At 36.6% G+C, this 14,947-nt stretch overlaps 3 protein-coding genes across 4 annotated transcripts; 2 read left to right on the top strand and 1 right to left on the bottom strand.

Annotated features, from left to right (window-relative positions):
• The first annotated feature begins 2,272 nt into the window (after window positions 1-2,272).
• LOC145635176 (uncharacterized) lies at window positions 2,273-9,097 on the top strand. Its single transcript, XM_081686462.1, has 9 exons — window positions 2,273-2,675; window positions 4,321-4,524; window positions 4,676-5,164; window positions 6,021-6,134; window positions 6,555-6,752; window positions 7,059-7,289; window positions 8,040-8,160; window positions 8,241-8,378; window positions 8,541-9,097. Exons 1-8 carry the CDS (start codon window positions 2,283-2,285, stop codon window positions 8,351-8,353), a joined length of 1,863 nt encoding a protein of 620 aa, XP_081542588.1. The 5' UTR covers window positions 2,273-2,282; the 3' UTR covers window positions 8,354-8,378; window positions 8,541-9,097.
• Window positions 8,626-11,037, top strand: LOC145637188 (cyanidin 3-O-galactoside 2''-O-xylosyltransferase FGGT1-like). The gene is made up of 4 exons (XM_081688669.1): window positions 8,626-8,738; window positions 8,841-8,973; window positions 9,425-10,388; window positions 10,503-11,037. Exons 1-4 carry the CDS (start codon window positions 8,626-8,628, stop codon window positions 10,994-10,996), a joined length of 1,704 nt encoding a protein of 567 aa, XP_081544795.1. The 3' UTR covers window positions 10,997-11,037.
• Window positions 11,038-11,749: 712 nt separating this feature from the next.
• On the bottom strand, window positions 11,750-14,141 carry LOC145635175 (uncharacterized). Of its 2 annotated transcripts, none has more exons than XM_081686461.1 (2): window positions 13,068-14,141; window positions 11,750-12,248 (listed from the first exon to the last, which is right to left on the bottom strand). In XM_081686461.1, the coding sequence occupies exon 1, from the start codon at window positions 13,985-13,987 to the stop codon at window positions 13,091-13,093; it is 897 nt and encodes a 298-aa protein (XP_081542587.1). In that variant the 5' UTR covers window positions 13,988-14,141; the 3' UTR covers window positions 11,750-12,248; window positions 13,068-13,090. The 2 variants fall into 2 exon arrangements, with proteins under 2 accessions (XP_081542587.1, XP_081542586.1); XM_081686460.1 differs by having other exon boundaries at window positions 13,072-14,141.
• Between the last annotated feature and the right edge of the window lie 806 nt (window positions 14,142-14,947).

Raw genomic sequence — 14,947 nt, 5'->3', positions numbered from 1 at the left:
CATGACAGTGCAACCTCTTTGCATTTCTTTAAGTTGGCTGAAATTAAGGCATCCATGATTCCATGGATCCCCAAGAGTAACCCTCAAAACTATGGAAGCTAATTGACCAAACTTCAGTTTCCTACAATTAAACACCCGTAGATTTATTATACTACGTATCTAATTAGCTATGCATGAAAGGAACATTCTAACCATGTAATAAACGGATCGGATTTGAGTCGGATATAGCAAAATTCAAACATCCGTTTACTAAATGGACTCTAGACTCGGATTCGAATCCAGATCCAAAAAGTTCGAGTCTGATCCGACTCGTAAATTTAGAATCCGAATCCGATCCGTTATTCGGACCTCCGAATAATCCAAATACTTTTTTTTTTTGAAATGTGTGATGTGCCTATAATTGCTTGTATTGTCCCTAATATACTTCATTTCTTAAGTCATATTGTCTCGAATAGGACTCGGATTGGACTCCGCCGGACTTTGTGTAGGGTCCAAGTCCGATCTGCCTCCTATTTGGATTCGGATTATTGTTAAACGGGTTTAGATTGGACTTTTTCTCCGGAGCATATTCGAATTGAAGTCGGATTGAATTGAGATCTTTACACAGTTTCCGATTAATTATAATTTTGGATTTAAAGTGTCGACAAGGTAAATACTAATTAGTATGTTATCCACATTCTAAACACATAATTTACCTTCATACATTTAAACAAATAGGAGGAACATTTGAAAATTATCCCCTTAGCAGCGGTTGAGGGTATGACTATTGTACCAAGTAGCGCCGTAACGGTTTAGAACATCAACTATCAAGTAATGATGTCTTATTTACTCGTGCAACTTTACCCTTTGAGAAACATACTCGTATTTCAATTACTCCGTACTTCCTCCGTTTTGCATTAGTTGCAATAGTAGGCTTGATTCATAGTTTAAGAAAATTACAGACTAGACTTATACGGAGTAAAATATTTGTGAAATTGAGGTTCGAAGAGAGAAATTATAAAATAATAATACTCCTTCCGTTTCATAATGTTAGTCTCATATGGAATCAATCACATAAAATAATAAAACAAATATATTTGGAATCTAACATTAAAGTACAACAGATTTCAAAATTAGTTTACCTTATTTAACTTTTTTGATTTTTCATTACGAAAACACAAGTTATAATTGCATAATTTAAGGTAAAAGTTTATTTACTTAGAGTCATGTCATCAATCCACAATTAATTAATTAAAAAAAAATCAAGTTATAAATGAAGAATGATTTCCCTAGAAATTGTTTAAACTAAAATTAATTCCTACTTTGCACCGTTTTAAAAACTTATTCCCTAGATAGTGTCCACGTAGGATTGGGTATTAGTTTTTTTTTCTTTATATATATATATATAAAGTGTAAAACCACAATTAGTAATAATAGCGGTTTTACTTTTAACACTTTAACACGTCTCCCCTGTCTTCCCATTTCCTCTCTCCTCGGTTCTCACAATCTCACTGAGAGTCAACAAATCAACAATGGTGGAGAGTATGCACTTGAATTGTGCAGCCCCAAAACGCAAATGTTGCCCACCAATTCAATTATTGCCGTTGGTATTAAAACAACAAAGATGCTATTTTCAAGCTTCTGCCTCAACCTCTTTATTCACTCTTGTTGTTTTTTTTTTTCATTTCAAACCTTTTTTTTCATCTTAGATCTTCTTTCTCTTCTTTCATTTGTTTTGATTTTGTGGGTAATTTCATACAATTATATATTCGAATTCTGGGTAGTTTTGGTTTCAGAAAAAAAAAAAAAAAATATTATGGGTAGTTTTGTTTTGATATGATCTCCACTGAGTAATTTCATACAATTATGAACTCCCATGTAATTTTTTTTTTTTTTTTTACTTCCTGTTTTAATTTCATGGGAATACCTCAGCATTCAACCTCACAAACTAGTTCGCGATCGACCTAGAAAACCCCATCTTAAAAAAAAAAAAAAAAAAAAAAAAAACCTTGAAGAAAGAACCGTTGTAGAAAAAAAGGAAAAAAATAAAAAAATAAATAAAACTAAGCTAATACCCAATCCTACATGGACAACTAGACACTATCTAATGCGAAATGGAGGGAGTAGGTTAAAAATGAAAAGTTACAACTAATGCGAAACGGAGAGAGTATATAAATATGAGAAATTTTCTCTTTTCTATGGAGTAGTTTTTCCTTTTAAAACCCTTTAAACCCTCAAATCCCCTTGTTCATCTTCTTCTCCATTTCCAAAATTCTCACACCACCTCAAAAAAACCTCCAACAATGGCGTTTCCTCAACAACTTTCTCTCTCCTCTTCCTCCACCCTCTTCTCTCCCCACTTCAAACCCTCCATACCCTTTTTCAAATTTCCCTTCAAAACCCCAAATCACCTCACTTTCAACTCCCTACCTTCTTCTTCTTCCGAAGAACAAGCCATGCTCGAAGCAGTGGCTCAATCACAAGGCAATTCACTCCCCTGTGTTCGCACCTATGAAAACGACATGGCGCGCCTCTCTCTCACTGGCTCCGTCGCCTTCGAGCAAGCCCTTACTGCCGCCGCTTCTGACGGCGGAGAAGCTGCCGGTGAACATGTTGATGCTGGGTTGTCTGCTATGGTGGTTGAAGCTCTTTACCCTGGTCCTAATGATGAGCATAGCACTGTTTCTACTAGGCTGGTTAGTTTGAATTTTTAATTGGATATTAATCATATTGTTGTGCAATTTTGTTTATGTTGTTGTAACTGGTGTTAAGATTATTTGAAAGATTATTGTCCTATGCAAATGTGTTAGATGGGTATGATGGAATTTCATTTCATTAGTCATTTATTAGAACTTTGTAGTGATTGGAGTATGTTGATTATACTCCCGGGTGTATTTGTTCATCATATGTTCAACCCCGCCGATTAGTGTTAAAGAATTGGGCAATATAACATGATTATTATGAAGGAAGTAATTTGGAAGAGAATGGGTGGGTATGATTTCTATCAATGTGGAAAAGTGTAGGTGTATAATGTACTCATTTTCGCTTAATAAAGTGAGAGAGCTCATGTATGGGAATTCCTTGCCAAAAGCATGTAATTATTTGGGAAATTGCTGTCCTTTGAATTATGTAACTGATCTAGATAGACTCCTTCAAATTTGTGGTGGAGGTGGGGATTCTGCCTATTAAATGAGAATTTTAAAGCAACATAATCTTATTTTGTTGTAAGTTGTTGTACGAGGAGCTGTGGAATTTACCAAGTGTGAGGTGGATCGAGAAACTTGCAATACACTCCCACATTTCTTTGGAAGGATATCATTTTGGCTTTAGGTGGATATTGAGGAAACATGAATGTCCAAATTGCTGTAAAAAAAGAAAAGAAAAGAAATGTATTGTTTTGGACCTTTTGGTGACTATTGTTTTAGATTAAGACATTAGGTCAAATGATATATAGGTGAAATGAGCAGTTACTTAGGGAAGCATTTGGGTTTAGGATGAATACCCACAAAATTTATGTTGTTACTGGGCTTTCTTTTTTGTTTAATGTACGTGTTATTTTACATCAAATCTCTTAATACCAAATTCTATTCGTTTTCCACAGGATTATCTATTCAAATAAGGGTAGATGCTCTTAAATTTTATTTCTTATTACTAGCCTCAAATCCTATAAATGGAGTGACTGCACATTGTTTACAGGTTTCCAAAAAATACATTTTTTTTTACAATTTTGAAAGTGGATATTGCCCCTTAAGATGGAATAGATTTTTGCTTGTAACAGAAAGTTCCTTTTTTTTGTTTGGTTTGGGAAGATGATTTATTTAAATTAGTTTCTGCAAGAAGGAAGGGGAATTTTTATAGCTTATGTATTGCTACAATTTGATGCTTATATTGGTATTTTAAAAATTAGAGTCTTGCTATAGGTTTTAGTTCATCAGTTGTAACTTGTAAGGATGTGTACATTTGGTCCTCTAAAGATGGCAAGGCCTACTAAATTACCAGTGGTAGAGGGGCTAGGTAGTTGCTGTGTCTTGGTCCCAATATATCATGAACCATGGAGCATATCTCAGCATTTTGGCCCTTACTTTTGGTAATATCAATCATGGCAGTTGCAATAAAAAAACATTTAGTAAATTGACTATATTGGTGGTACTTAATTTTAAGCCTTGATTTCTTTCTGCAAATCACCTCAGACTGAATGATATGCTGTACAATCTCACTTGGGGTGCTTACTGGTTTTTCATTTTTCTTAATGATGCCAAAAGTGAATGTAGGATAATGTCTGATGGAGTTTATTTCTAATCTTTTGATTAATTGTCCAATATCTGTTCTTTGTTTTCATAGTTTCTCCCAGCTAAGAAGGTGAAAGAGAAAGCAAGGAAGCTAAGGAGTTCCCTCCCTGGAGATATGCTGTCTAGCACAAATTCAAGTAATATACTGGCAATGACGTTTAGACAAGTTGTAGTTCAGGAGCTCTGGAACTTTGAATTGGCAGTATTTCGACCTGGATCACAAAGAAATATGGAGGATCTTGGAAGCCCAAGAGAGGTCAAGCTTTATTCCTTACTAGCATTGTTTTGACAATATTGTGATAAATAATCTGCCTTTCTCTGTTGTAATACCACATAAAACATGTTTGGCCTGCAGGTATCTCATGGTACTGATTGGTTCAGTTCTCTTATGCCTTTGCCATCGGCAGGTTACTGCTTCTTTTGTTCTCAGCTCATCAGATGATAAGGTCATTGCTGGACTTGCAGAAGCTGTTTGCATGTTGGCTCTAGAAAGCACTCAAAAGGAATTTTTTCAGGAATCAGCAGGGAGGGCATCAGATGGTCTCTTCAATTGGTTTTCAAAAACTAAGCAGTTTTCATCAAAAGATTCATCAGTGATGATACATAGGTTTGAGGATAAATTAGTTGAAAAGGCCAAAAGCCTTTTTGATAAGTTCAACGTGGTAAGAGCAAAGTATAAGATGACAAACAAGAAACCAACTAGCTCTGCATGGACGTCATTGATGCAATCTAAATTGGAAAAGATTGGTGGATCTGAATTTAGTATGTGGGCAATGGAGTATGTACCTGCTTATAAGCTTCAGATTGATGCTGATAGACTCACTAATCTGAAGTTTGAAGGATGGAAAAGGACAATGGGAAATTGTTGGGAAGTTTTCTTAACCCATTCACAAATGGTAAATCCCCCCCCCCCCCCCCCCTTTTAATTTGTTGTACTACATATAAAGAATTGATGAGGAAATGTATCCGTTTCTATATACTTTGTTATTTGGACAAAAATATTGCAGTGTGCGAGTATCAATGTAAAGGTGTTCTCCTCATGAGAGCTTTGAATTATATGTATTATGAGGGAGTGTTTTTTTTTTTTTTTTGGGGGGGGGGGGGGGGGGGGAGTCAGGTTGGGCTGTGGGGGAGTAGAGGAAATTGATTGTACGATAAAGAAGCCTGGAATTAAAGATATAAGAGTGATGTGAGAAGAGATAGTTGTATACGGAAGAATAAGGTGGCCGGATGCGGGGAGAGTGCTAATAGGAAGTGAGGAAGATGACCTTATGTTGTTTGACTGGTGTGACTTGTAGACGCTTTATTTTAATTTTTTTTTATAAAAAAAATCAATATTGTTATTAACTGGTTTTTTTTTTATTTTTTTTTTTATGTAATCTTTCATACTCAACCTTTAAATTATTTCTATAGCTAATTGTTAAGCAACAAAAACTCAGATATGTAGTGAGCTTGGGAAAACTGGGTTTTGTTTTGGGAGTTTATGGCCAGGTAGGTTGAACCATGGTAACTGAAAAATACAAAGTATGTGATAGAATATCTGGATTGAATGAAAGTCAGTCAGATGAATGCTTCATTGTTGGGATAAAGAAGGCTATGGGCCTTGTGACTTGTGAGAGGTTATTAAAGATATTTATATTACCAAATATAAAATAATTTAAAGCTTAATAAGTATTATATTGGTGAAGGATATTTGCTTCATGACAACGGTAATGCCTACTTCATATACTTGACCAATGTTACTATTTGCAGGTTGGATTGGCTAACATTCTAGATATATATTTCGAGGATGTCTGCACACTTCCCGGTAAACAACAGCTATCATGTGATGCTGTCAGAAGTCCGAAAAAGTTGTCAAAGAATAAGGTGTGAGTATGCAGTTATATATAATTTCCAAGCTCCCCTAGGAATGCGCTCTTGTGTAGTTGGAACTTGATGAAGATGTTTACTTTCTGTTTTTATTTTTTTCCCTTTTTTCGGTGTTATTGATTGCCTTTTGCTTTTAAGGTAATGACCCATCAGATTATGGTTCTAATACCCATATAGTGGTTAGTGAGTAGGAAATGTTTGATAACCTCTTCAATGTGAGTGTGTTGGTTATTATAAATTCAAAAGTGTTGCATGATTTTATCTGGTAATATTTTGATTACGTCTTCGGCTCTTCCCTTCTTTCGCTCAAAGGGCGAGGGTTTTGAGGTTGGGGGAATAGCTTTGCAACTTTTTTGATACCTTTACAACCCTTTGTTTACCTTTCTAATCCAAAACTTCTGGTTTGATTTCTGCCAGGGAGGTTTTTCTTTGGTTGGTTTTCTGAGAACCACTCTTATCACTGCAACTCTACTGGTTTCTGTTGGCGTGCTGATCAAACTGTTTATGCCACATCTAAACATTACTAGAAGAAATTATCAGGGAGAAAGTTATGTGCTTCCATCCTCAGAGAACAATTGTGAACAAGTGCAGCCTCTGAAACTAGAGGATTCTGAGGTATATGTTTGAAAATTGAAAATGGCGTAATTGTCTATAAGCTTATATGTAGATTTTTATGAGAAGTCTGTCATTGGTGCAACTCTGTTAAAGAAATCATTATTGTCTTCTAATAAATGACAATGCTTGCAGTTTATCATTTAATCATAATTGTTTGTAACTTTCTTGTTTTGATGTCTGTGTCCAACAAGTGTCGTCTAAAATTCTTATGAGTTGTACTTCTTTTCTCTTTCGGCTCTGTCTAAGTTTGTTTATGCTGTTTTTGATTTAGGAATATCATCTTATAGTGATAATTCTCTTTCACAGCTGGATGCTTATTGCTCTGCAATTGTTAAAAAGATTAAGGATTCTTATGGTTGGAATGGAGAAGTAACATTTGAACCAAGTGTTGGAGCTTGGATTGGGGAATTTCCTATGTATTTAAGGTATAGTCATCAAGTTGATCCCATTGATCAAGATAGTACTAGCAGTTCTGAAGTGTCTGCAACAAATAAGGAGGAGCTGGAAACGTCTGTCCAGGAAATTGCTAGTTATCAGGTATGTTTCATTTGCTATTTCTTTTCTTATCCTTTGATCAGACGGTCACTCTGCAGCGTTGATGAATATCAGAAATTTCAAGCCAATATTTTCACGTAAAGTGGACTTGAGGAATTTGATGGTGAAATCATGAATTTAATCCCTTTAATTAGGGCTAAATGGCTACATGTTTGAACAGAGTGTTTTTACTGAAACTATAATGTTACTTATTAAATCTTATTTTTATTGATTAAAACTAAAATTTGATGGTTTTCTTGTGTTTTTCTCATATGCAGTCATTGAACTACTGATCAAAGCTGACCTTTACTGATCAGTTTTTTTTTTTTTCTTTTTTATTTTTTTTTTAAATGAATTAGGCTTGGACACTTAGGTTTTTAATTCCTGATTTGGCTGCTATTTGCCTAAAACTATATGCTTAGTTTCATTGTTAGAGGCTAGAATGCTAATCAAATTTTTGTACAGTTATATCAAAACATTTGACATAAAAAAGGCATTTTTAGGGGACTTTTAGGGCGGCTTTTTCCCCTAACCCTCTGTAGTTATGCATAGATTTGTCCCAACATGTCCTATCATGTAGCTGAGAATTAATTGGCAAGTAACTCATACTGTGGCGTAAATCTTTTTGTAGAGGTGAACTAGTACTGTGATCAGTGTGATGTATAATTTGCTGCTTCTATAGATTTGTTAAAAGGACTCAAGGAGGAATTGACTTTAATTGGCTCTTGTGGTTTAATTGTCGAGTGAATACAGATTGTTTTGTCACCTGAGGGAAGAATTGTTGGGTTCCAGCCTACGAGTCTTGTGGCAGTTAATCACTGGTCAAACAATCCAATAGCCAAGGAGCTGTATGGTGGCAAGGAGCTGTCCCCTGGTATGTTTTAGCTGCTCTTCATATTTTGCTGCCCTCTCTTGCTGATTTCCTACCTTATTTGAGCGTAATTTGAACTTCAGGGCTTTTGGAACCTCGTCTAAAGATCCACAAACCCGAGAAGGTGATTGTGCTGGAGTTATTGATGTCATTGAATCAAGATAATCATTTTGCATTGGTCAGACAAATGCAGTGAGGCCATTGGCTGTTGTTTCTATAATGTTAGTTCTGACCCTAGCATGAGTTAGATCACAGGAAGGTGTACTCAAAATTTCATAAATAAATGGAAGGGATATAAATGTAATAAATCTGTTTGACCTTGTGCAAATAATCTAGTTTTATGAGATTTTACCCACCAATCCAATTTTTTTGTACCTTGGCAGGATAACTTCATTCAGAAAATCATAAAATGACAACAGTGGTGAATTAGCTTGTATCACCCCCTACATTGAGTACATTTCTAACAAGATGGGGGTTGCAATTGCAAGCGCAAAAGCATGCCCGCTGTTCATGTCCTATCTGGAATTGCTTTGTTATCTTTGGTCGCGGTGTTGGTTTCAGATACTGTTTAAGAAGTCACTGTAAGAAACAAAATTTTTACTAGAAGTACCAGAATAAAAGTGACTAAGCTCGAGTTAGAATGTGGGGACTGAATCTGTTGCATACAGAAATTGAAGTTTTAGTTGGATGGTGAATATCAAAAGAGATCTTCCTGATGTTGACGCTACAGCCGCTACTTCCCTAGTGTTCATCTTCTTCACTTCATTTCTTGGTTGGGAAATTGCTTCTTTATCAGTCATGCTTCAATCAAAAACTGTAACTAATTTTGGCTCAAAAAGAATGGAGTTGTTAAATATGAGAAGATACAATTGACAAGCTCAGATCAAACGTGTTTTAGTACTTTGGATTGTTAGCATTTTTGAGCACTTATTAGGTATACTTGATAGCATGCATCTTATAACAAATGTTATAATTCTAATTTATGTAATTAAAGATATTGTTAATCAAGGTTATGTGTTGGAGACCGTGCAATATCAAATGAGACTAACATATAAAAAATAATAATAAAAGTAATAACAATGTAGGTATTAATATATTCCTATTGAATGAGACTAACATATAAAAAATAATAGTAATAAAAGTAGTAACAATGTAGGTAGTAATATATTCCTATTGATAGGTACATTTCAGTTATAAATTTCCAAAATTGATTATGCCATATAGATCATTGTGAAAAGGCTGTCCTCTTGTATGCAAGGCCTGATAGCTTATAAAACATGCAAGTAAGAATGCACAAATAATACACATTAGAAAAATGTCCAAGGAAAATGGCATTGCCAATGGCAATGGAAACTGCAAGCATTTGCATATAGCTATGTGTCCATGGTATGCTTTCGGTCACATTACTTCTTTTCTCCACTTAGCCAACAAACTTGCTGAGAAGGGTCACAAAATCTCGTTCTTCCTCCCAACCAACACCAAACACAGATTTGCCTCTCACAACCACCACCCGAACCTCATCACTTTGATTCCTATCACAGTCCCGGCAGTGGATGGATTACCCGTAGGAGCTGAAACAACTGCAGATGTGCCTGCCTCTTCTCGGCCCCTCATTATGACTGCCATGGACCAGACCCAGGATACAATTGAGTTCTATCTCTCTAGTCTTAAGCCCGATTTTATCTTCTTTGACTTCACTGAATGGGTGCCTAAAATAGCCCGAAAACATCAGGTTAAGTCTCTATTTTATTCCACAGTGTACCTAGTGACAGTTGCTTACCTGCTTCCTCAGCCAAGGAATCTGCCTATCAACTCTTTCTCAGAAGAAGAAATGAAGAAGCCCCCACCACGATTTCCCTTACCTTCTGTCAGGCTGCGAGCCCATGAAGCACGCAGTCTGGCTGGTGCATCTGAAGCCGAGTTTGGAGGCAGTGGGCTGTCATTGTTGGAAAGAGTTTCGATAGCTTTCCAACAGTGTGATGCTGTTTGTATCAAGACTTGTAGGGAGATGGAGGGGCCGTATTGTGACTTTGTACAGAAGAATTATCGTAAGCCTGTTCTCCTTGCTGGACCAGTGGTGCCAGAATTACCAGCTGGGCAGCTTGATGAGTACTTTGACACTTGGTTGAAGGATTTCGGAAATGGTAGTGTGGTTTATTGTGCACTTGGAAGCGAATGTTTCCTTCAGAAAGACCAGTTCCAAGAGCTTGTTTTGGGACTTGAACTAACAGGTACGTATATGTTTTGTTACACTAGTAGTATGAGCAAAAACCTGAACTCCAATCCCACATATATTAGTTGATTTTGTAGAGAATAATTGTTTGATGATATTACTAATATCTCAGGTAAACCATTCTTGGCCGCCCTTAAGCTGCCTACAGAGTGCTCAACGCTTGAGTCAGCCTTACCAGAAGGGTTCACGGAAAAAACAAAGGGGAGAGGTATTGTTCACATTGATTGGGTGCAACAACAATTGATCTTACAACATCCTTCGGTGGGATGCTTCTTAACACACTGTGGGGCTGGATCTTTATCGGAAGCTATAGTTTGCGACTGCCAACTCGTGATGTTGCCTCACGCAGTAGATCAATCTATCAACGCAAGGTTGATGAGCCTTGATCTTAAACTCGGGGTGGAGATTGAGAAAAGAGATGAGGATGGTTTTTTTACTCGTGAGGCAGTTTGTAAGGCAGTGGCAACAGTCATGGAGGTAGAGAATGAAGTGGGAAGAGAGGTGCGAGCTAACCATGCAAAATGGAGGGAGTTTTTGCTAAGAGATGGACTCGAAGAGGCTTATATCAGTGGGTTCATACAGAGTCTGAAAGATATTCTCGTATGATCAGCTCAAGTTTAACTACACAAAGTCCAGATCTGCTGTTTTTTCTTATGCAACATTAAAAATGAATGTTTAAATAAATTCAGTAATTGTTGAACATGGAATTGTTTTATACTTCAATGTAATTTCATCTTCTTCTATTTAAGACAGAAGTTAAAGCTCAATATTAGTTGTTGTTGTTGTTGTTGTTGGTTCATGGGCATCTTTACTAGTTTCAGACATCGACAAACACTAGGACTAATGTATTTAACAGCTGCAAAAACTAGCCTTGACAGTATAATAGAAATTATAGAGATATAATAAACAAATAAAACAATAGAGGAAAGGAATACGATGTACAATCGTAGATCCCGATTCTAATAGCGACATGAAAGATAATGAGGTTGATGATAGGGAAATGCAACCGAATTTGAGTATCACTCCTGTACAATTCAATAATTCATACAGCTAATCAAGTTTGCAGGAGAAGAACAAAGGATCTCTAAGAGGCAATTGAAAACACAGGGGTTGGAGGTCTCATGAATTTTTAGTTGGTTTCCCTTGATTCCTTTATTGTTAAACTTCGTTAATCCCATGAATCCGAACATTTAAGATTGTTATCAATAATGATCATTGGATAGTTAACATCGACGTGAACAAGAACCTGACACGACCAATTTGATAGCCCTAATGGAGATTCCAAAAGATGCAGTTTATGAAGGCATTACCACAGAATCAGACGGATAAGCCATTCTAAACAAAGAGAGAGATTAGAAATTGAGTCTAAAATTACTTGTAAATTCATAATACTGTAATATGGTTCAGAATCTACACCATCTACTGGAACACTGGTTACACTGCTGCAGGGGTACCTAACAGTTGATTTATCTGTTTCTTTAAAAAAATGTCTGTGTTGCTACATACACCGTTATGTCTAAAGCGCAACTCCAAAAGCAGCACAAAAGAAAAGAAACAGATGAATGAAAGACTGATCATTACTCTCATAAAACAATGCTGCAGCAAAACCCGATGCCTCAAACATACCTCCCTCTTAAAACCATGTATCAGAGGCCTACAAATCAAAGAATTTCACAGAATGCTGAAGCAGAAACAGTAAAAGTCTTGGTGCTGCAGCAAGTAAAGGTTATTGCTATCTTCCCACGTCCACAATTTACAGAACCTTAAAGCAGTAACACTTCTTTCTCCAATATGAAAGTTTCCATTCAAAATTATCCATGGGTGAAGAAAGCACGAATCATCTTTCATGTTAACACATCTAGAAAAAAAAGGAAGTAAACATATATAAGTGCAAGGATTCACAATGTCACCCATTAAGAATATCCCATCGTATTTCAGGTAACCAAAATAAATAGATATCACAAGTCAAGTGGAATGGAGGAACTAGTTTTGTCAAGTTCGATTACTGCAGAACTAGTTCAAATTTCCCTATAATAGTGAAAACTAGTTTCAAATAGAGGAAAGACCAAATACACTCCATTCCACTTGACTTGTTACAATGTCAACAAGCATCAAAACAGAACTAGAGCAGCTGGTCCAACTGCATAGGTCCAGAGCCTATCAGATACTTAAAACTGAGGGTAGCACGATATATTACAGCTAAAGAACCCGACTAAACCACTCAAAAGACCAACCAGAATGCGACATAAAAAGGTTCTATACTTCTATTCCAAAATGCTCTAGCAACTTCTCAACCCCAAATAATTGATCTGGCCTAATATTCACACTCCACCAGCGTCGATCATTCTTAACAAGCTCATCAACATAGACTAATCACTAATCAGTATCGTATATTGCATAATTCTTGTTCAAACTAATAAACATCTAGACATCTAATGCATAATTCACTATCAATGATATAGCATTGGCAACATAGTAAAAGCAACTATTAATCACATAGCATGATAAACATACCAACAAAACGAGACATGGCAATAGAATATCAATAAATAATCTACATTCTAAATTTGAATTATACCCAACATAAAGTAGAAAGAATCCTATATGTTAACCAGTTCTTGCTAAGCATCAAACTAACAAAAATTCGAAACAATTGCAATCTTTAAGTACAACTCACTTACAACGCCGCTGCAAATCCCTCTATCGATTAATATTCAACATAGCCTTAGCTTCAGTCTGCTCCTCCAACAAATTCTCACTAGTATACTTACTCAACAACTCCATCTTCTTCTTCTCCACAACCATCCTTTCAATCTCCTTCTCATCGGGCAATGGCACGTGCACAACGAAGTCCTTCTGCAATGCATCCGCCTCCTCGAGCCTCTCCTTCTCCCGCCTCTCCTCCTCCACAACCTCCTCCTCTTCCTCGAACAAAATATCCTTCACATTGGCAACCTCGCCGCTCTTTACCGCCTTTTTCGCCTCCCTCTTAATCTCCTCCATCAAATTCCACTCCTCCACCGCCATCTCCCTCATCACCGCCTCCGCCGGCCCCTCCAATTTCACCAAAACTCCATCTTCCTCATCTCTGTAACCATAATAACTCGCATCAATCCTCTTGTATATATCATACCTCGTTCGCCTCTTCCTCAACTCCGGCGGCTTCTCGAACAATTCCCTAACTCCTGGAAGCTTCTTCGCCGCACCAAAGTACCTGTACCCAGGCCCTCGGCCGCTAGGGTTCGGAACATCGACAATATTTCCTTCCAAATCCGTCATTTTCGCCGATTGCTTCATGTAATTCGGACCTCCAAGCTCAATAATCCGACGCTCCCAATGCGATTTCTCTCGAATTAGCTTGTTAATTTCATCGTTGAGATCTCGAAGTCGGTGTTCTCCAAGGCCTTCGTTCTGGATTTCGGCAACTTTTCGACCGATTTCTCGCATGATTTGCTGCCTCCATTTGTCTGCTTCGGCGAGGTCGCGGCACTCGGAGGCTAAGAAAGGTCGGCGTTCTTTGGGCTTCTTCTTCTCGTCTTGCTTCATAGTGATAAAGCGATTGAGCATAGACTGCGCTTTCTCTTCGTTTCTCGCCATTGTTGAGCTTGCGAAGGTTTGATTCTCTGGTTGATGGAGAGAGAATACGGAGAAAACAAACCCTAGAAAATTGAATTCGTTTGATTATCAGGGAAAAGGGGGAAACAATATAAGGGGTTTTTGGCTTTTTGCAGACTAAGGATTTTAGGAAAGTGTTGATGCAGAGTTCGGATTAGTAAGGGACTAATAGTCTAATAGGGGGTGTGGAAATACTGGAGTTAGTTGACCGCCGGAGTTGGCAATCTTGAGCTCTTGGCATTAGGTCGTGTCGGGTTCACGGGTTGATAGGGTGATGTCTCGGGTGATTGTTTGATTTGTTTCACAACCATCTATTTCAATAGACTCAAAGACTATATTCACCTTAACTTACTTTTCGTAATAATACTTTGTAATTAATCCGTATTTGTAATTTTGGGAAAGTTATAAGGGTTTTTTAGGGATTACAAGAGAAAAAAACGGAGGTTTTTTTAATAAGGGTAATGATATATGTAGACTATGTTTATGCATTAAATATACTTCCTAAAATGAAATTAAGTTGGGAATTCATGACAAAATCACGCGCACATTGGTGTAATTAATGTTAATCTTTTCCTAATATTTCCTTTTTTTAGCTTCTTAGGGCTATGTATATCATTATCCTTTTAATAATTAGGAAAATTTGACAATCTATCTAATATATCTAATATAAAAGGAGTTTTTTCCCGAGTTTTTAGAGAGCTGCGTGGGATTTAATTTTTTCAGCGCGCCATGTAGGATAATAAATTTTAGTAGTAGCCAATTAAATACAAGATTACACGTAAGCAAAATTGGCGAATGAGATTTCCTAGTTTAAATTAATTAAATATAAATATCTTTTGATATTAGAAATTTTATCTTAATATATAACAAATTTTTTAGCACATAAATATATATATTAAAAAGGTTATTTTAGATTTTAACAACTGCTAAAAACCCGAAAAT

Source organism: Chenopodium album, chromosome 6 (assembly GCF_948465745.1).
Source record: "Chenopodium album chromosome 6, dcCheAlbu1.1, whole genome shotgun sequence".
Lineage (NCBI taxonomy): Eukaryota > Viridiplantae > Streptophyta > Magnoliopsida > Caryophyllales > Amaranthaceae > Chenopodium > Chenopodium album.
This window is presented reverse-complemented; position numbering and strand designations above follow the sequence as displayed.